A 23,928-nucleotide genomic window follows, 5' to 3' on the forward strand; every position below is an offset into this window, starting at 1 on the left:
TCTCCATATTCGCCAGACCCAGCCACGTGCGACTTTTTCCCTGTTCCGGGGAATGACGAAGTATCTAAAAGTTAAGCGTTTTGATGATGTGGAGGCGGTAAAAACTGCTTCGCAAAGGACACTAGAGGATATCGAAGTTGAAAAATTCCAGAGGTGCTTCAAACAGTGGGGAAAAACACTTGACAAGTGCATCACATCTAATGGAGAGTACTTTAAAGGTGACTGAAGGAATTTTGTAAAAAAGGTAATAAATAAATGTTTATGATGATAATTTTTTTAAGTCCCCCCTCGTGAATGGTTTGTTGGTCGGACAGTGACATAGACTACATATAATGAAGAAATTCCATCCCTAAGGGAGTGAAAAAGGGATAAATTCAGTTTTATAATAGAAAAACATAGGAGGTAGGTCTCAGACACACAAACAGTGAGTTTGTGTCATTTCTCTATGTCCGTCACACGGTCATGTAATAAGGTCTGGCAACATCTTTTCCTTCTCATTGGCGGAAACCCATTCGCTTAGTGAAGCTTGTTGCTGCTAGTGAAATAAAGATGCTAAAAACAGTTTAGAATTTTTTTTCAATAGATGGCGTTGGGTTGAATTTGTAACATGCGATCGTTTGGTGCGTCCATCGCATCTTTCTCTCAAAATTAAATGAAGCTGAAGATTTGTGTACGCGTTTTGCTAATGCGGAGCCTTGATGCACCGAGATTGTGCAATAAATGGGAATTCAAAATCAAAATTTTCCCTTTTACAAGTGTACGCTCTACAGACTTGAAACTCGATGGTCATGTTCCTTATATTGTGACGTGTTTAGCCAGGGAAACACCTGGTTCTTCAGCCAAGTATTGTATAAAACTACGTGCGGTTTAAAAGCTTTGAAAATATTTTCTTCCATTTTCAATTAAGACTTGAAAACACAAGCACAAAAAACTACATCTGGAAGCACAGACGGAAGCAGGCACAGAACTGGGCTGCGGTGACCCGGACGCTTTGAACCACAGACACCTGTGTGGTCGTGTCCGGAAGTTGCCTATTCGAGGAGCCAGCGCGTACGGCTGTCACAACGGCATTGTCGAAAGAAAAAACAACATCCTTCCACTTTACTGGTTAAAAGTTTTTATTATATGCAGATTAAGAACAGGTAACCTACATACAAGAGGAAAATGACATGAAAAGTCACGCACTTCTGAAACTAAATGCGTTCACAATCCCGCTGCCGCCTTGAACACATCACAGGTTAAGTCCACGTCGGCCAGGCTCGCGGCGAACAAGTCAGCCGTTCCCCGACACAAACTGAACACACACACACATTGCAATCGGACATCAATCAAAAGTGTTCCTGAAAACGTTGATCACGACTAGGGATGGGTCTTGTACACATTTAACACTTCACTGCTTTTATTTAAATGCAGCACAGTATCGGTAACTAACACAAAGTATTTATTTCACTTCAAAAATTTTTCACTTTGAAAAAAACTAAAATAATTCCAAACACATACTAAACAAAATGACATTGGCTTTTGTCCTGAGTGACTCGACAAAACTGCGGAAATCTTGTGCGCATTACACACAACAGCAACATATGGACAGTGCTTCTTTAATGAGATATATTTCAATTATAAAATGTTACTTTTTTTTTTTTGTGTGTGTTAATATTTCACCGAGTTACTAAATTTAAATGTATGTCTTACAAATATTACATTCCAATTAGAATTTAATGGTACTCGTAATTAATAACTTACAATTTGCATTACCTTGCAATGTAGTACCCATAACACACCCATCCCTATATCATTAATGAAAAATAACTACGTACTAAACTTTAATATTTCTGCAAAAATTATTGCTTATATTCCCTGCTAAACAATAACTAAAAGTTAATTTTAATTTTATTCATTTCATGTATACAGTAAAGCTAATAGAAGAAGAAATTTGTATGGAAAAAAAATATATATATTTAGGAGCTATATATTACTTGGAAATGATGTATTAAGCTTATTTCAGATACTAAAATTAATATACAAGCAGTTACCATGTTTAATATACATACTAAACAGCACTATAAAGAATCAACCGAACTAGGGAAATGTAGCACTATTTTTACTTCAGCATAACAATTTTAAATTACTATTCAATATAATACTTGGAGCAAACTGCAATATATCTGTACATAATGAATCACTATCTATGGCTCTGAGGCATGTGCTGTTTCTGTGTACATATTGAAAAATACATACATTAAATTAAATAATATTTTATTATAAATATGGTAACATAAATGTTCAAAAAGACATAGTTATTTATTTAAAGTTTAAAGGCATTCAAAAAATATATACACAAATACCAGCACATTACTATCCTGCCCACAACACTGCACACTATAGGCTCAAAGAAAATGTAGACCAGCAGTAGTTACGAAGGCATCCAAGACTGTCACAGTATTACATTGTATGTCCTCAAGTCCACATAAAAAAAAATAAAATAAAAATGTTTTAAGAGCAATATTTACAGTAAACAGCACAGTCCCAAATACATTAACTCTATGCAATCTAAGTTTTTAAAGCCCTTAACAGAACAACCTAATGTGAAGCAATGGCTGCGTTAATATTGTTTACATTCGAACTCTTCCACGACTGAAACATTCGACACCCTGGCTTCTGCCTACTCTAACACTTAACACTACTGTACAAGAGTATTGTTTACACACACTTAATACTATAAGAACACACCCTTACTCATCCTACATGAAACAATTCAGACATCACGAGTCTTGCATTCTTATAAAATACTATTAGTCTCAGGTTTCCAGTTCCTTGTTATCACAATTTTCAAAGTTCTGCTGAAAAAAAAGTAAAGATGATTAATTATAATTACGTATTGGTATTGCTATGATTTCACTACGTAGATGGCGCAGAATATTGATTTTTTCTCGTGCTAAAAATAAACACAACCACAATCTCACTACAGAAGCAGTAGGCATTACAAAAGAGTAACAAAGGTTTCCTGATAGAAAAGTCATGGTCTGGTACTTTGGTATCTTAAACTTACTTAGTTACATACTGTGTGTCCTATTGGGTGTCCATACAGAGCTCTCTTTAAGAAAACAAAAGAGTACATACATGTAACTCAGTACACTTGATAGAAGTGAAACTTCTTTGGCAATCCAAACCTCGACTCTTAAGTAAGTCGTAAGTGGTAAAACGGCAGAGAGAGAGAGAGAAATAAGACAATTTTCCAAATAAACCTGAATTTATAAAATTATTACTCACTCCAAATAACTTCTCAGGATATAAAAAAAAAATTTAGTTACACAACTATAATAATACGTACTTGAATGAACACCATTTTCTTTCAAAACTGGCCTAGGGCGCGGTGCATAACAATAAGCTTAAACCCATTTTGTTGCCCTCTGCCCCTACTATACGCCAGCAAGTCGGTGTGGCGTCAGGTGCAGGCGGGTCCCTATCCCTGCAGCACGCCGGGGTTCAACCTGAGCCGCACGCCGCCACGTGGAGCCCGCGGCCCGCCAGTTCTCTGCACCGTCCGCAACCTACTATCGTCAGTAACCGTTTCACAACTGTGTTTCACGAAAACGTTTCATTAATGTTCGGCATTGAAATTTGACTCCCATCGCGCCCAAAGAAGTTTCACTTCAAAAAGTTTTGATGTTCAGGAAAGTGTTTTCACAACATTGTCAAAATCGCTTTGGCCTCATAGTACAAAATAAAGTACGGAAGTTTTTTTGAAGCCCGTTGCGCTGCCTCAAAAGTAGGAACTGCTTGGTTAGTTTCATTTCTGCATGTCTCTTTCACTTGGAATAGTGTAACATTAATATCCTGTATTATGTGTGTGTGTGTGTGTGTGTGTGTGTGTGTATATATATGTATATATATATATATATATATATATACACACACACACACAAACAAACAAACAAACTTAAATATCCACAAAATATTTCCACAGAGAGACTGTCAACAAATTCATGGTATTATACTAGAGATTATCTAAGAACATAGGTAGTCTTTAATTGGAATGTGTGTAACCCCAGGGGTGCGATCCTCAAACGTACACTGCGAGAAGACGGTGGGCGTGAGTGATTACGGGCTCTTCCACCTGCGGGTCGTGCCGTGTTGTTCTCAAACACTAACAAGCCTCTGGCTCTCCCGAAAACCCGATTTGGTGATTTTACAAGCTTTCCAGACGCAAACCTACGAACACTGACGACAGTTCCCACGGGCGGATCCATTCGACCAGTGATTGTAGCCTCGGGCACAGGCGTTTGGGAACTGACGATATGTTGTCGTGAACGAGCTCAGGTGGCACTCCTGCCTGTGACTTGTCGTTAATATTTGAAAACCCCACAATGAGGTTTTTTTTTTTTTTCATTTACGAATGCAATCTTACGGGTGTCAAAATACGTAAAGCTAAAATCGAATTATTCAGGCACCAAACCTCTTAAAAAGACTTTTGTCAAGTTCTTTCACTCTCCACGTTGGGTTTTTAAAACTTTTTCAAGCAATAAATATATACATGCTGACTTTTATGCATAAAGTACATAATATCACATCAAGTAGGTAAAAGCATAACTGATGTATGTGCATATAATAACAGATTCATCAAAAGCAGTGCAAAGGTATATTTAATTACAGTAAAACCCCAAAAAAAAAAATGTAGTCATTTTTAAAGCCAAATAGTTATAACAAATTCCAGAACATCAAAACTCGGTAAAATAAAGTTGACCCAGCAACAGTAAAAACCATGCACATGTCTAAAAATTAAATAAATAATTAAAAATAAAAATACCATTCAAGCCCATCAAAAGCCATTTAATACTTCTATTTATTCATTTATTAATTCATTCACAGCACATCTTCAGACACACAAAATGGAATGTGCTTGCAAAATTCAAGTAAAATCAGATAAGTGCTGCATAATGGACTCCAACAACATACATGAAAATGTTTTTGGAAAATCAGTTCGCATCCTATAACAACGGATTTCCTAAAATTAACTACCAATATTTCCATTCATCTTAGGTTTATAGAAACCTGAAAATTTACTTAATAAAATCAATCACGTGCATCAATCCTCAAAAATAAAATTAATTAAAGTCTCACGAGAAAAAAAAAAGAGTTGAAAACCTTGCATACAGCAATAGATAATAAATAATGCATTTCGAGACATCATCTAAAATATTTTTTTTTTTCAACTACTTTACAGCTACACAGTTAAAATTAATCATCTCAACACAAGATGACTTCTTGGTTCGGGACAATGCCTGCTCCCGACTTAAATGCTAAGCTGGCATGTAACCTCATGCCTGTAACAACTAAATATTTCCTACTAATAGTCTTTTGCCTTGAGATACGTAGCATAACGCGCCTAGGTGAGTACATGCAGTGGAAAGACTTGGGATGATCCAGGGCCGCCGAACTCCGGCTGAGGAACCATCAAACACTTCGGGTTGCATTATCGTTTATAAAATTAAATTAAAAGTAAAAAATGGACAACAGCGAACGGGCTGGTTGTGTGTGGAAAGATACAAACAGGAATGAATGGGTTAAACGTTGTGTCGATATAGATGTAGGTGATGGACGATATGGATGAAAACCGATACAGATTCGATTACAGATAGATTTCTATAATAGTTCCGATAACCAATTTAAAACTTTTTGTTGATAAATCAGAATGGAAGTTTTCAAAAATTCAATATTCGTAATTAGGTAATAAGTTAGTGCATTAATAAAATTCTTTATCAAAATGATTTTCAGTAGATGACAAAAGAGTATTTTACAGCATAAAATTTGTGCTTAGCACAATACGCATTACGCCTGTGACTAATTAACAAACGCAACATTCAAGTTTAGCCTTATATTATAGAAAAATTGGAGTAAAAGATGCCTACGGAACTATAAACAGGTAAATAGAAAAGATGGGTGATACCTGAAATAGTTTAAATTGTACTTTTATTTTTTTCATGTGAATTTTTTTTTTTTAAGTGTGTGTTAAAAACAATTACATCGATAATCCTAAAAATTGGGAATGTCAGCCAGTACCGATACTAAAATGACTTCATCGGTACTTCACTAATAAGAGGCTATGAGGGATGGTAAGATGAGAACGGGCGGGTTTCCCCACTTGTGACATGTTTGGGTTCGACTCCGCCGGGAATGTAAACCGGTAAAAGGCGAGTGTCACCAGCTCACCACTCGTACGCTACGGACTCTGAAGCTGGTCCAACCACACAACATTGTAACTGCACGAAAATAATATTCTTTCTGTGTGTGTCTTTCGTATAAGTGGCTAGTTACTGAATTGTGATCTTCACGTTATTCACACAGCTAGTCAAATGTTATACATTTTCAAATGATAATTTACAAATTATGCAGTGAAGTACAAAGCTTGAGAGGCAAAATTATGTTATTATGTTATTCTATTTATTTCACTGACTTTTCTTTTTATACCAAGAAGCACTTTAAAAAAAAATTAATAACTTTTTCCAATGTGCGTGTTTTGAACTTGGGTAACTGGACTATATATTTTAGGCTAACAACTCTCAACCCTGGGAGACATCAGCTCTCGGGGGAGGGGGGGGGGGGGGAGCTGAACTCTGTGTAGCCATATTATATAGACCAATGACTTACAAAGAAACAACAGCTACTGACATAACATTTCCTCACATTTCCTCAGAAGCATACATGTCAGAATGAAGCACCCAGACGTGCAATAAAATAAAATTTGAAACTTTACAGTTGCTGGCTATCTTTCGTTACAAGTGTCAAGCTTAATCCACAAAAGATAAAGTTGTACAAAAACATTTTAGTTAATTAGTATGTGATATAGACAAATCCCTATATTTAATTACATGCCTATATTTTTTGCAATATTAATCATTCTTAAAAAATTACAAATTTTATACTTGTACCGAACTGGAAGAAATAGTTGATTACTTCACTATGATTCAAAGATTTAGTAACAGAAATACTAGTCATCCAATAACTGTGACAGTTGTCAAGCTACCAACGTTTCTTTTGCAACATCCTGATACGCCCCACTAAATAGCTCTCACTAATAATACTTAAGATGATGAGTTTTGCTTTGACTGAAAGTCGCTCACATTTTTTTCAGAGCTCAACCCAAATGTGTGTCCTAGAATCAAGTAAATTCAGCATATCATAAACAGGGTCTTTTTCAAGTATTTCTTCAACTTGGAACCAACATCATACCTAATGGCCTGCCGGGCCGTGAAAGGTAATTACATTAGGTATAAATTGTGAATTTGAAGATGGTGGCAGTAATAATTTCTTAAGCTGTGCTGTGAAGAGCCAAAATGCTAACACTACTGTAAAAGTTCGACTCAAAAAATGACAAAGTGCAAGTGCATGTGGTGACTGCACATCGAGTGTAGGCTCCGTGCAAGCTCCAGGTTACAGTATATTTACAAAATAAGTTTCGCCATTTTTTTCCCACAGGTAAACTGTACTACAGAGAAAATACTGCAATGACAAAAGACCCGCATTCCTGAACGCGCGACAAAGCGAGAGCAGAGTAGCGAAGGCGAAGAACCGAGAGAGGCCACGCTCGGTCAAGTGCGAACCAGCACGGCTGGAAACACGGTCACAACTAGACGTGCATACTGCCGTGCACTGTGAAACGGGAGCGCGGGACTCGCATCTCAGAAGAACAGGCACACCACGCAGCACAGAACTTCCCGAAATCACTTCGCAACGATTTTCAATAGGAAGGGTTTGTTGGGATTGATTTCACTATAAAACTCGTGTAACAACTTCAGGTGGTGACCACGTGGGAAAAACAGCCAATTTTTGTTACGATACTGAATTTTTTCCTTTTCGAAAACAAAAAGTTTCCCTGTGGAATAAAAAACGGCAAACTGACTTTCGGAACATCCCTCTCGTGCGTGTAACTGTTTTGCAAAGAAACTGATCCGTAATTCGTTAATGCTCGCCGAGTTCTCGCACAAACGAAAATTCACAAATCATACATCAGGTCTCCCGGCGAGCACGGACACAAACACAAGAGCACATCATCAGCACACGGGACGACTACGGAGCGCTACGAGGGGCACTCCTGCCAACACCGCGGCACCGCACAACACACACACACACGCAACGTACAGACTCTCTCTAGACCATCTCAACTACAGTAGTTACCACCACAGGTTCACAGTCCTTCAAACTTCCTTCACTAACAACCAAATTCCAAGTTGTTTCAAATTATAAACAATTTTAATTTTTTTTTAATGTACTAAATGCTAGGTTTGTTAACGGTGCATGCTGCATTGGGTTTGAAATGCGTCGCTCGGCCGGCTGCGTCCAGCAGGCTCCGAGGAGAGTCGGGAGGGGAGGTCACGCGGAAGACAGACGGAGGGGAGGGTGGGGGGGATACGCCCTACGAGGAAGACGGCGAAGAGGAGGAGGAGGTGAAGTTGCTGAAGTCCCTCTTGAGCCGGATGGACGGCACCTGCGCGGAGGCGGTCTCCGCGGGGCCGGTCTCCGCCCTGGACCGCTGCTGTGCCTGCTGGCTCAGCCGCACGGCCGCCTCCAGCCTCGTGCGCAGCTCCGCCGACTGCGCCATCAGCGCCTTGAACTCCTGCCGCGCGCACACACACACACACGCCGACCAGGGCGCTCGTGTATCACAACACACGCTCGTGTACGATGGCACAGTTGGCTCTAGGGGCACATGCATGAGATGACATATCCCCTCAAAATCCTAAACCATCCATCAGCCCCACCAACAATTGGAAATACAGTAAACTCCCTATTATCCGTGGGCGGATGATCCGCGGTGCGATAAAAAATACAGCACATATGTAAATCTGTATTTTATTACAAGTGAGCAAATTTCAACTCTACTGACGAGTGTACTGCGTGCAGTATACAATGAAACGCCACAGGCAGGCCTTCTCGGAACTCACGCAGTAGGCTGGCATGCGTATTATTTCAGTAAAATACAAAAATTTTGGCATCATTAAAAATTTTTTTACTGTTAATTGTAACGTTTACTGTACATACATTTTTTAGATTTTTGAGTTGAAATTAATGTTTCCTTTTTTGTTTCCCATTTTCAGCTCTTTGCGGATTATCCGCGATTTTCACTATCCGCGGTGGCCCTGACACTTAATTTCGCGGATAATCGGGAGTGTACTGTACTGAGTTTACCCGGAAACACTATGACTCTGAATGTAATGCGTCCCCTATTTAAAAAAAACACCGGTTCAGTCGCAAATTCAAAATGCATAATTACGAGCCTTGGGAAGAATATATGTTGTTTATGTTTTTAAATTATTTTTTACCTGATGTATCCGCAGAACAAGTTCGTCAGTCTAACTCAAGATTCACCTTGCGTAACAAACTTTTTTCTTCTCTCTCAGATGCAAACTCGTCAATAACACAGGGACAGCGACATCAATATTAGTTCACTATAAAATGCCGCAAAATTATTAATGTATTATCATTTATTTTGCAAGAACAAACTGGTTAAAATTTTTGATGAAATAATAGGAATTTAGCTTATTCCTATATAAAATATCTAAATATTCACAAAACTAAATTCATAACATAAATTGAAATTTGCAAAATTATATCAAAAATATTGAAGACTGCTGATAATGAAACAGGGGAAAAAAATATATATATATATATATCTTTAGTTTGACTTCTTTAATAAAAATATTTGCCACAGAATATCATGTGATGATTGACTGACAATTCAATGGCAGTTAAGAGATTGACAAGTCACTAATATGGATAGAATTCTTCAATAAATTCTTCTATTTCAGAACTCAACATACCGTATTTACTCGCATAATGTCCGCAGTAATTTGGCGACATTTTTGACAAAAAAAAATGGGGTGCGGACATTATTAGGTGAAGTCCGAAAAAAAAAAAAATTCCTTAAAATTTTACGTTTTGTGTAGAGTAAAAAAATTGTTCTCTCATAATCAGTTTACTAGCAGAGCGCTGGTGACTGGCGACCCTCCGCAGCGGACGTGAGAAATGTGACAGGTGGCGAGATAATTGGGTGCCAGTGATTAGTGGAAGATGCCACTCATTTTTTTTCTTCTCTCACTCGCGTGTGCGCTCTTACGTTCAGAAGCCGCAGCCAGCCTACACAAAATAAACGCTTTGCGTGAAAATATATTTTTTTAATCTTTCATTGAGATGACCACTGACGGCACGGGGCAGATGTCTAATGTCTGCATCAGCCGGCGCCGGCGAGCCTCCCTCCCTGTCCCTTGCCCACCGTGCGCATGTACCCCCACCACTTCTCCGCTACCTCCCCTACTTTGTGATGTAGTCTGAGTCCGGACGGTTTCACCACGCTACAAAACCCTCTCAGCGACCGCTCCGGAGAAATGAACAACTCAAGGTCAAAGCATTGTTGACAGCGTCGGTAAATTTCCATCCCGTTACTGTGCCTTTCAGGGGTGGCCAAGGTTGCTTTGTTTGGTGCGGACTTTATGCTGATTTTTAAAAATTCAATTTCAAGTATTTAAAAAGAAATGTGCGGACATTATGCGATGGCGGACATTATGCGATTAAATACGGCAATAGAAGATATTTTAGTTGTTTGGTAGACTTTGACTAAAGTTATAGAGATGATCTGGTGTATATTTTATCTGTAACTGTGAAGAAAAACTTATTTTCTAAACAAAAATAATAAAACTTCTTTTTATTAATAATAAAATTTCTTTATAATTATTTTCTGACATAATTTTGAAACATTCTCTAAAAAAAAGTATTGATACTTCAGAATTGTAATGAGTAATTACATTTGGTTAAATTTGGTTGAATTCAGAATTCTTAAAAAAGAGTAGGTAACAAGTGGACTGCAATTTCTGTGACTGACTCAAAATTGCACATGTATGTGTCCATGAACAGTCAAACATCAGATACCGCAAACTTCCTTTATAAAAAACTTCTTTGTAACAAAAACCCTAAAATTCTGTCCCTTCACTTTTGATATTAGACGTTTTACTGTAATTTATTATTCACATTCGCTTTGATACCAAACACATACACAACTAATATTTGATTGTATGTATTCAAAGTGTATTTAAAGGTGTATTAAACTATCAAAATTGAGGTTAGATGAAGAAAAAAAATCCCCCCCCCCAGCACTCTTGACATTTGAATTTGATATTTATATTCGAGAATAGTGTAATGTCCACTCTTGACATTTTGAATTTGATATTTATATTTGAGAATAGTGTAATATCAACTCTTGCCATTTGAATTTGATATTTATATTCGAGAATAGTGTAATGTCCACTCTTGCCATTTGAATTTGATATTTATATTGGAGAATAGTGTAATGTCCACTCTTGCCATTTGAATTTGATATTTACATTCGAGAATAGTGTAATGTCCACTCTTGCCATTTTGAATTTGATATTTACATTCGAGAATAGTGTAATGTCCACTCTTGCCATTTTGAATTTGATATTTATATTCGAGAATAGTGTAATGTTCACTCTTGCCATTTTAACCCTTTAACTGCTATATACTTGGATGGTTTTGCAAACCCCTCAGTGCTGGAGTATTTAAAGCAAAAATGTGAAAATAACAAAAATTTAAAAAAATTTAAAAATTACACTAGTTAGTTGCTATATTTCTGTTCTGTTTTTTAATATTCTCTTCTTAAAACAAGTTTTCACTTTATTTACACTATCCTAAAATTTATTATTTGTTTTTACAAATTTTTATTTGTTTCACTAGCTGCGTACATACGGTTGGCAAGAAATGTGGATTTTAAATTATATTTCGAGAAAGTGCTAACCAAATAATTGTGGAATCGAGAAGCATATGTTTAGCTTTAAGCTTTACGTGTACGGCTCCTACGATAAAAGAAACGAAATCATGTTACATGTTAATCTACAGCTGATGCAGCATCACAATGATCGTGTCCGAGTTATCTCGACCATCGCATTGGTGTGCATGCTAAAGTAGATCGAGTTAACTTCGATCATAGCAGTTAAAGGGTTAATATGATATTTGTATTTCGAGAATAGCGTAATGAATTTTTTTGTGCTGACGCCCGGTTCGAACCGGAACGCAGGCCTGGTGCGAGGGACAGGAGCGGGGGTTGTCGCACCTGCTTGTAGAGCGGGCCTATCTTGATGAGGCGCTGCAGGCAGTGTTCGTGCAGCGCGCGGCGGTGGCGGCCGGCGTCGCGCAGCGCGGAGTCCTCCAGCAGGCAGTTCACCAGCAGCGGCACAAGCAGCGTCAGCATCTGGACCCCTGCACCGGCACGCATGCCCCTCCGTCAGTCACCCCCCCTCTCCTCTCGACTACCGACTACCGGGTCCGTCAGGTTGGTCTCTCGATCCAATTCTACAGATTCAGTCCAGTGAGCCTGGCCTGGCCTGTTCTCAACGGGAACACCACAGTTTTACTGTGTGACAGATATTAACAAATTCGCAAAGCTGCGACACCGCATCTTTTCCCCCTTTTTTTTTTCCAAAGAGAAAACAGAATAAAGAACACGTCTAAACAGGTTGTCGACGAACGTAGCGTGGGACATATCCGGCGTCTCCGCCAGATTGATACGTTGGGGAGAAGGGGGGGGGGGGGAAGGAATCCGTAACTCCTTAACATACTTCACGACCCGGGATCTTACAGTAACAGGCTCCGCCCCCCCTCCCCCCCTGTGCAGGAGGTCTGGAGAGAGAAGGAATTACTTTGACGAGTTGAAACTTGGTTCTAAAGCTGGTGCGGAATACTTTTTGCAATCGATTCGGCTACCTTTTACACTTATCACTTTAAAAACCAAAAATCAACTGAGTTGTGCGACGAGCATCAAGGCATAAAACTATATATATAAAAAAAATTAAATTTCCTGATTCAGATGCGTTTATTTCTTTCTGCAATGTTTTATTTTTATAATTATTGCTTTTAGTAACTTGTAAAGATGAATTATTGAATGATAAATTTCCCACGCATAAAGGTCCTAAGATTCAGTTCCAACATCAAGTTTGGGACTATAATTTTCTTTCCAGGACACACGACTGACAGCGGCAAATAACCTCACAACACATCACCCTCTCGCGGGTACATGAAGCAATGTGTGTGTTTCACCGCCACCCACCGACTGGACGAGCCCAGAAACAGATTCACAGCTGCAGGATCATGATGTGGTCGCAGATGCGTTTGGGACACATTCGGCAGGTAGCTTTGTGTCAAATATGCATTTTGAGAACGGCAAGTGAAACTCAAGTACTATATACACAATTTGTATTTCAAATATATATATGTACAGTATATATATGCATGTATATATATGCATGTATATATGTATATGCATGTATATATGTATATGCATGTATATACGTATATGTATATATGTATGCATATATTTTTTTAAGTTAATGAATCATGCTTTTTCAAAACATCCATCAATATTTTAGGGTATTCTAAAAATCAACAAAGACTGAAATTTATATAAAATAAAATATAAGCTCTTTATTAATTTTCTCTCTAGGAAAAGAAAATTGAACTAAAATCGTTTTTTTTTAAAGAAACAGTTTTCGCGACTGCAGGCAAAGTAATACGAGTGCCCAATAGTGATTTAAATACACATGTTTTAAGAGTGCATAAATAATGGTTTAATTTCCGTGAAAGACACTTACGTAGAATCTAGAATTGAATTAAGAACCAACAGGAAACCAAGGAGCAGGGACACAGACGAACGAGCGATGAAAATCTACCGGTGAGTTGAGGTCGGAGGGACGGACGGTGATAAAACGGGGGTGAGCAAAGACACTTGCCTTGCATCAGGTCTCCTGGCGAGCACGGACACAAACACAAGAACACATCATCAGCACACGGGACGACTACGGAGCGCTACGAGGGGCACTCCTGCCAACACCGCGGCACCGCACAACACACACACAATGTACAGACTCTCTCTAGACCATATCAACTAGTTACCAACCACTACAGGTTCACAGTCCTTCAAACTTCCTTCCAAGTTTTTTCAAATTTGAATTTGTCTTAAATTACAGTTCTTATTAAATTCTGTTAAACATGATACCAGTACTTAACGCAATAAATATTTAGGAATAAGTGGTTGGTAATTTGTAAGGTACATTTTGACCATGGTGCAACTTCTGAAAAATATTTTTATAGTTTTTTAGTTTCATGGCCATAGACCCCAAAACCATCTCAAAAGTTTATAAACATATACATACACACGCGTTTATTTTTTTATGAACACGTTCCGTAAATCATTTAAATTAATACATAAAATATAGAAATGGGAGATCTGGATCAAGTTTGTTATTTCATAAAATCATATCAGTGGGTAGAAAAGGAAAAGTTAAAAAAAAAAAAAAAAAATCATAACTCACTTACATAGACAAATATTGCATCCGTAAGAAGTTATTACACCTCATATGAGTAGTATCAAAAACTTTTGTCTGTATCAATATTTCATAAGATCAAACATTGCTGCATGGGGTAAAAAAAAACAGGTGTTGAACAAAAAATGTGTAACTCCCTTAGTACTCATACCATCAAATCTAACAACATTTATTTTAAATTTTCTAAATATTATCACAAACTTTTTGTCTGGTGCAATTTCTGATAGTCTGACCACTACTACAAGGAGTTAAATAAACAGGGGTTAGTAAACAAAAAATCCATTACCTTCTTATTATGTACTCCAGGAAGTAAGTTCGAATTTATTATAAGCCTTGTAAATATTTTTTTAAACTATTGCTTTAAAAATTTTGTGATACAAATAACCATTACTGCTAGAATGGGAGGGAAAAATGGACAGTATCATATTGGTTCAAAATTTTTGCAAATCTTTTAACTATTACAAAAATTGTATGTCTGAAATGATTTTTTTTTTATAACTGCAACCTTTAGTGCAAGGCATGAATACCTATATTTTTGTTTTTAGCTACCTGCTTGTACCAAGCCAATTTGTTATTCTAATTGAGGATATTAGAAACTATACAATGTTGGTTGAATGTATTAAACAGAAAACATTAGAAACATTTTGGCTGCATGGAATATGCAAATATTTTGTTCGATTTTTTTTGGAATGTTGAAGAACACATATGTACAATGTTTTGTACAGAAACTTTGAAATCTACCTCCGCCTGTAGGCTGTGTTGAAAGGGAATTTTTTAATTTTCTTATTACTATTCTTTATAGACCAATCATGACAAAATAAATATGAGCTATTTAAAGTTACATTGTGGTGTTATATTAAGACCAGATTAATGAGATTTGGGGAATACATCATAAAATTTAATGCTACTAAAAAATAATTATTGCAAAAAAAATGTAAATAAGATTAATTTTAATAATTTTTTATAGGTTGAAGAATTTCAAATGTGGGACTGTGAACATGTGTAAAAAAAAAATGACAAATCACTCAGTACTGCTATACTACACTAAAAATGTAAAAACTAGTGAATAAACCACTCTCTATGTTTAACATTAATTCAGGCGAACAAAGTTTAAGACCCCACGCAACTGAGACAAATAAGTAAACAGATGCCATCATGCCAAGTAATGGCAAGCAACATTAATTGATTGAATTTTCCCTATCAATATCAATTCTAGTTTGTAGCAGCTGGCCGTAACTGCTTTAAACATAGCGAGACAAGATTTTATGGTTTTAATTTTAGTCCAGTTCCATTTAAAAATGAAAATTTCGGTGTTATTGTTTTTAATTTTATAAATGCTATTTTATAATACTAACTCCACCCAAATGGTGGTAGCGTTTATATGCTGTGTTCTTACGATAAAACAATTTGTACCTAATAAATTGGAATAAAACAGAAACATTCAGAACAATAAAAATAAATTGGTGAGCATTTATGGTTTGAAAGTAATTCAATAGGAGATGCACAGTAAAACAAATTTGATAAATTTTTCTGATCAATGAATTTAAACATTAAAAGATTACTTATTCATGATTTCAATTAAGTTTTGTTTAAATTTTGCTAATTCCATGATATAACTTGCATTTCGGCAGTATGTCGTGTGTTGACATGCTTTTTGGCATGGGCGTCGCAAGGATATATATTTTTGGGGGGGACTTCAATTGATTTAGTGTTGAGGAATATCCTTCCCCTGGAAATAAAGCGGACCCCCGGAAAAATTTGCGGTTTGAAGGTGCAAAATAGTGGTTTTTAGGCATTTTTCTTTCCTAAATATTCTTATTATAGTTGGTTGCAATATATAATTTATTTTTTATAAAAAATATTTTCAGAGAACAAATTTGTAAAAACACAGTGCTCACATTACCACGATTGAACTAAATGCACCATGCGCAACATATGGGTTGTATCACAGAAATCATATTTTTAATATAACTATGAAACTAAATATATTATTGGAGGGGACGAAATTGAAGACTTTTATTATTGGGGGGGACGTGTCCCCCCCATCCCCCCCGGTTGCGACGCCCATGCTTTTTGGTGTTATTTTGGTTTGACCACAATTCTCCACATAATCTTGTCCGTAAACATACCACATCTGTGAGATGTTTTCCTAGATTTATTTGACCAGATACGTAAAAAGAAATGGAGAGTGTGAGATGCTGCCAGAAAAAAATTATTTCATAAAGAACTTCAGTATCATGTGAACATGAATCGAGGACAAAAACTAGTGTCTTTTTCATTTGAACGCTGGCCAACAACTGAGGGGTGAGAGAACTGGTGCATAGAATCGGCCACCATTTTGTGGTAATAAAAAAAAATCTGTTTTTCAGTCACCGACCGACATGCAAAACCTAGTAGGGGAGGTAGGGGAGAGTTGAGACACTTTTTATATATATATTTTTTATGTGCTCAATAAAAGCCAAATATTTCATATCTTCATGTCTGCCTAATCCATGGTGTTATTAGCACATAATAAAAAATAATAAAGTAATTATGTTTGCGTGAGTGCCTGTAAATTATAATATTACACAGTGTTGCATAGTGTATCAAATCTCCCCATGCTAGGGAGAGATGATACGTATGTTAGGGAGAGCTGATACACTTGTTAATTATGTTTATTTATAATGGTTTCAAAGATTTGGTTTTGCACAGAAGCATAAACAAAGTATGTTAAATAAAAATAAATGTTTTAATAAATGAAGATTTACCAAATTAAATGGTAGGAAAATAAATAGTTTGAAATAATACCCATAAATACATTTAACTAAACTAAACAAAACAGAATCAACAGTTTCACAACACTTTACTACTACACATTTAACATTTTTCTTAAAATAGGCCTATATTACATTTTTTTCTACAGATCATGAAAATTACCTATACTTTTGAACACGAAAAAAACGATATAGTCTCATAAAAAAAAACTTCTTTAACAGCATTACCTCATGTTATAACCATGAAAACCTTCTCTGAAACTGAATCCTTCAATCCTGTCATTTCGTAGAGTAAATGTGGGTTCACTAAGAACTTTCACTATTTGGTTTTCATCTATCACAGTAATGACTTCTTTTTCTGGCCACTTAAACTTTGAATTGGAAACATACCTGTCAAATTTTATTTTACACACACTGTCATCAAAGAGATTTTCAATTAATCCCACAAAATAAACAATTGTTTTCTTAGTTGTGAATGACACAAGAACCGAACATGATTATTTTCCTCAAAATAGAATTCCATAATTTTAAAAGCATTTTATAACGTTTTATGTGTGCTATGTTTATCCCTTTTTAGGCATACGCTTTGCTTCACTTTCACTCGATTCAGAGCTGCTGATGTTTTCATTCTTAGATTCTGTCTCGTATTCTTCACTGTCAGAAGAACTAATAGTTGCACACTGTTGAGGATAACGTTTTTTTTTTGTTTTTATTTGTTTTATTTTTAGGAAATAGAGCCTTTTTTGTGGACTTTTGTTTTTCAGCATATTCCTCTTCTAATTGATTTTTCACTGACGTGTCTGTCAGCACTGTTGACTTGGCTCTCTTTCTTGGTTTCCTAGTGGTGTTATGGACATTGTCCTTAGCTTTAGCTTTAGGTAAGGGTCTAACATCTGAAGGTGACACCATGTTGTTGCAACCGTTATTTGTGTTGGAACTGGATGATGCCTCTTCGTGACTCATAATAGCATCTTGAGGTTCTGCAGCATTTTTTAGCAGGCAGTCTGTAACCAATGATGGCATAAAATCATTATCAGTAAAACAATCTCTGTTGAAGGGCCAAATTCCAGCCTTTTTGAAACCGGCTAGGATGTTTGCAGGAGTAAATGATTTTGGGAATGCTTGTCCAATCACTTCTCCTAGATCATAGATTGTCCTGGAGTTCTCCTTTTTTCTTTTGTAGAAAAATGGCATCTAAAAAAGAACAAACATATTAAGGTTAAAATAGTCTTAACACCAAATGTAGGTACAATCCAAACAGAGCCCTAATAAATGTGACGGAATATGGCAATATTTTTTAACTTCATTTCTAAACCATAGTTTAAAGGCTTACAGCAGTTTAATAAAATAATATCAAGAAATTCTGCAAACAGATTCTTCAAACAGGCTATCAAAACAAAATAAAAAATAGTCTTATGTTTTTTAGGAGAAATGATTCACTGTATCAAGTCTCCCTGATTCGGGTGTATCAACTCTCCCCTGTTGTGCCTTATACAAGAAACATAATCTCTTGCACTCATACAGGTTAGAATCAAACTAATAAAAGCAATTATGGTTCACTGAGTGTATATATTCTTTGAATTTAAAAGTTTTATGACAGGCTTTAATTATATAAAACTTTTATAGAAAAGAATTCAGTAGGCTTGAAAAAAAACTTACATTGGAAGAAACACTGTGAGCTTCTTTCTTCGTGTACTATTCAAGCTGCCATCTTGATTTACCTGTGTGTTTTTTTATTAGAACCTAACATATAATTCACAACTTATCATTGGTACCAACATTGATAATTACTTGAAATTTTTTTATTGTATCAACTCTCCCTGTGTATCAACTCTCCCCTACCTCCCCTAGTGGAGACAAGATTATATGGCGAATTGAGATAAAACCAAATTAACAATGCAAAACATGTCAAAATAACATACAACTTCAAGATGCAAGTTAATACACCATTTACGTAGTGATGTGCGAGTCTCGGCATCATCGAGAACGAGTCGAGACAGAAATTTTCTCGATCTCGTCTCGAGATAATTTTTTTGGCTCGGAATTTTCGAGAATTTTGTAAACAAGAAATAGGTTAGGTAATATAATATATTGAGGCAGCATTTTGCGTTGCGTGTTGAAATAATTAACATATCTTCAACGTAACGTAGATCGAATAAAATAAAATATACTTGTTACGATAGTATACACAATAAATTATTAAAAAGTTAAAAACGAACAACTTCCGTTCACAAGTCACTACATGAAACGGTAAACGTAAACAATGAATTGTGCTGTGGTTATCACTTTAAATTACAGAAGAAAATGATTATTTTCCGTTAATAAAACCAACATTAAAGTTGAAAATAAATCATTTTCGGTATCAATATCAAGTATCAACGTAAAACGGTACGGTAAAAAATGAAAATATAAACATGACTGCAGAATTCTTCCGCGATTGCATTTTGTTTTATGGCCTTAGGTTATACACACGGCCAGCAGTACTATATAACAAGCAACATGATGTTTAAATTGCGGTCCGTATCGATACTGACATATCGATAGTGGTGAATGTTCAGACTTTCATGATCAAGTACCGTCCATGGCTCAAGGAAACTGTATAGACTATGGAGTCAATAACGTATGTTTACATACGACAGTAGGCAAATAAACTGTTGAGTGTAAAGGTAAAGTTGCAATTGCAATTGTGGATACTTGATAAAATTATTGAATAATTATGTATGTTTGTCAGATTATTGAGTTTTACTTTTTTGGATCATATTATCCTGTTAACTAAAGTAAATATTTCTCGATCTCGACTCGATTCTCGAAAATTTTTAAATTGCTTTCTCGATCTCGTCTCGATTTCAAAAAAGTCTTTCTCGCACATGCCTACCATTTAGCAATAAAATGTAACTAAACACATGAAATCCATCAGCTGTTTGACAAAACTCAAATTTTAAAATATTATCTCTTATTACAGTAAATTCATGCAAAATAATTTTGCGGTGTGAATTTTGTAAGAAAATGTATGGATTGGAAAAAATTAATATTAACGTTGTTTGATCTTGCATCTCTTTTTAGGAACACATTTTGACATTAATGGTAAGCACATTTTTCAAACACACAAAAAATTTGCCAATTTATTTTAATTTTAGATTCATATTTGTTGAATACTGCACTTATTTTTATCAATATTGACACTGTATAAAAATGAAAACAATAACACTGGAATCTCCTGTTTTAAAAATGTTGACCCAATAATAAAACCATAAAATCATGCCCCTACCTATTGGCTGCCAGTTTCACAAACCGGAAGACGCTCTAAGGCATCGTGCGTGAAGACAAACCATAAGAGGCGACCGTCATACGTCATGTAGGCACATCAAACCACACTCATGCACTGCAAAAAAACTAACATTTTTCACTATTCTGAACTGCACTTAGAATATTCTAATACAGTAAACTCCCTATTATCCGCGCATGCTACAAAAAAATACAGCACATATATAAATCTGTATTTTGTTACAAGTTAGCAAATTTGAACTCTACTGACGAGTGTATTGTGTGCAGTATACAGTAAAACGCCACAGGCCTTATCGGAACACACGCAGTAGGCTGGCATGCGTTGCTGATTTTGTCTCTGTCGCGCTTCGTTTCTAGTCGTATGGTTGAGCACTTTTATGTTTACATTACTGAAATGTATTGTATGTTAATTATTCAGTAAAATACAAAAATTTTAGCATCATTTAAAAATTTTTTACTGTTAATTATAACTTTTACTGTACATAAATGTTTAGATTTTTAAGTAAAAATTAATGTTTCCGTTGTTTCCCATTTTCGGCTCTTTTGCGGATTATCTGTGATTTTTACTATCTGTGGTGGCCCTGCCACTTAATTTCGCGGATAATCGGGAGTGTACTGTAAATGTGCATCATGCACTATCTTGGGAACAAATCTGTACCAACACCAACTATCACTAAAGTTTCTTTGATATTCAACTAGTCATGATTATATAAAAAAAAAAAAAAGCGCAGCACATATGTTAAGCAAAGAAAATACTACTAAAAGTTTTTAGATTTGTGCAAAATTACTGATTTCATCACATTCACAGGAAAAAATTACACAAAAATATCAAAATAATACTGCTAAATACCTGAAACAGGCATCAATTATAAACACAGTTTGAATCATTAGTTTTTATATTCGTCACCAAATATTTCCAGACGAGGTTTAAGCGTTAGTAGTTAACTCATTCTGTTAGAAACAGCAATAGTTTGAATCCACTTTTTCTCAACCCTCAATGTTGAATTCAATTTTTTAAAAGATAAGTCTCCAAATTTTAATCTCTTCCACAAAAGTCGTTAATAAAATATAATATGAGCAAAATAACATGAATCTAGGTTTGAAGACACGTTCAACCCATTATATTTTTAATTTTTAAAACAACAAAACACATACAGAATTTGCATATTAAAGTTGTCAAAAATTCCTATTGTGCCATAGATGTTCCCGAAGTGCTAGACAGACATTCTGCACTCTACATGTCCACTGGTACAGTCAGGTGCAACAGCGGTAGAGGTGCTCGCTTAGCGAGCCGTGGCAACTCCGTGACGCTCCAGAAACAGTCACGCTCGGGACAGGACACTGGAGTTCCTGTGCGTGACCCATAGCCTCCTCTTTCCAACGATAAGCGTGATTTACATTTTCGGCTGAATTTTGCATGGGCTGAGGCTGAGGTACTGTATTTTAATTTATTTTGTATGTGTGCGACAAAAAAAAATACATCTGCAACCACTACCGCGAAAGCGATAATAAAGAAAGCATTGTCACGGCACATTAACTTTCTTAATTTCTCTGGCTTGCTTTACAGTTACGGTTCACAACTTAATAAATCATCACTATGATGAAAAATTCCGTCCATTTTCCTACTGAAACGAGTGTACGATTTACTTTAAAGCTTGCTCAAAGTAACATGTTTCGCCGCGCGTTTCGCAGTGCTCTTGTTTTTGTTAAGATGCATTATTAAAGCAAATTTACATTTAGTTTCAAAAACTTATTAATTACTCGCTAGAGACATCTGAACACTGACTTGGTGTGAAAAATGGGCATATTTTGACAAACGGGATTGAGTATGGAGGGGAGATTGTCCAAAACGTTTAATACTACCCTATTCCCGGAAACCCGAAGGGGTCGTAACTACGGGTTTTAGCTATATTTTATGGTCTTAGAAAATAATAAAATTTAAAGTTGACGAGCCGGGTAGCACCACCCGCTCGGCAGACGGCAGTGGTACGAGGAAGCGTGTCGCCCCGACTCACGGTTGGGGGGCTCCGCCAGGCCGATGAGCGTCTCCACCGTCTGCACGCACTCGAGCGTGAGCGACAGCTGCGCGTCGCCGGTCGGCTGGCGGCTGTCCTCCGCGCAAAGGAACTCCACCACGCGTGGGGCCAGCGCATGGATGTACGGCGTCGACACGTTGCGGTCCTGGTGCGCGAAGATGATCCGCACCGTCTGCACGCACTTCAGCTTCACCTGCCGACACGACCGCCCGACTCACTCACCGCCGCCCAACTCGTACACCGCCGCCCAACTCGTACACCGCCGCCCAACTCGCCAACCGCCGCCCAACTCGCCAACCGCCGCCCAACTCGCCAACCGCCGCCCAACTCGCCAACCGCCGCCCAACTCGTACACCGCCGCCCAACTCGCCAACCGCCGCCCAACTCGACAACCGCCGCCCAACTCGCCAACCGCCGCCCAACTCGTACACCGCCGCCCAACTCGTACACCGCCGCCCAACTCGCCAACCGCCGCCCAACTCGCCAACCGCCGCCCAACTCGTACACCGCCGCCCAACTCGCCAACCGCCGCCCAACTCGCCAACCGCCGTCCAACTCGCGAACCGCCGTCCAACTCGCCAACCGCCGTCCAACTCGCCAACCGCCGTCCAACTCGCCAACCGCCGCCCTACTCGCCAACCGCCGCCCAACTCGCCAACCTCCGCCCAACTCGTCAACCTCCGCCCAACTCGCCAACCTCCGCCCAACTCGCAGACCGCCGCCCAACTCGCCGACCGCCGCCCAACTCGTACACCGCCGCCCAACTCGTACACCGCCGCCCAACTCGTACACCGCCGCCCAACTCGCACACCGCCGCCATACTCGCCAACCGCCGCCCTACTCGCCAACCGCCGCCCTACTCGCCAACCGCCGCCCTACTCGCCAACCGCCGCCCAACTCGCCAACCGCCGCCCAACACGCCAACCGCCGCCCTACTCGCCAACCGCCGCCCAACTCGCCAACCGCCGCCCAACTCGCCAACCGCCGCCCTACTCGCCAACTGCCGCCCAACTCGCCAACCGCCGCCCTACTCGCCAACCGCCGCCCAACTCGTACACCCCCGCCCAACTCGTACACCGCCGCCCAACTCGCCAACCGCCGCCCAACTCGCCAACCGCCGCCCTACTCGCCAACCGCCGCCCTACTCGCCAACCGCCGCCCAACTCGCCAACCGCCGCCCAACTCGCCAACCGCCGCCCTACTCGCCAACCGCCGCCCAACTCGCCAACCGCCGCCCAACTCGCCAACCGCCGCCCTACTCGCCAACCGCCGCCCTACTCGCCAACCGCCGCCCTACTCGCCAACCGCCGCCCTACTCGCCAACCGCCGCCCAACTCGCCAACCGCCGCCCAACTCGCCAACCGCCGCCCAACTCGCCAACCGCCGCCCAACTCGCCAACCGCCGCCCTACTCGCCAACCGCCGCCCTACTCGCCAACCGCCGCCCAACTCGCCAACCGCCGCCCTA

The 23,928-nt window shown here is 38.4% G+C and overlaps 1 protein-coding gene across 1 annotated transcript in view; it reads right to left on the reverse strand.

The window, feature by feature from the left end:
- Positions 1–1,100: 1,100 nt before the first annotated feature.
- LOC134540717 (HEAT repeat-containing protein 5B) overlaps positions 1,101–23,928 on the reverse strand; it is a 210,230-nt gene continuing 187,402 nt past the window's right edge. The window contains 3 exon segments of the mRNA XM_063383611.1: positions 1,101–8,614; positions 12,122–12,267; positions 22,441–22,654. Of these exon segments, the coding sequence (XP_063239681.1) occupies positions 8,414–8,614; positions 12,122–12,267; positions 22,441–22,654 (561 nt within the window). The 3' untranslated portion in view covers positions 1,101–8,413.

This window comes from Bacillus rossius, chromosome 17 (assembly GCF_032445375.1).
Source record: "Bacillus rossius redtenbacheri isolate Brsri chromosome 17, Brsri_v3, whole genome shotgun sequence".
In the NCBI taxonomy this organism is placed as follows: Eukaryota; Metazoa; Arthropoda; class Insecta; order Phasmatodea; family Bacillidae; genus Bacillus; species Bacillus rossius.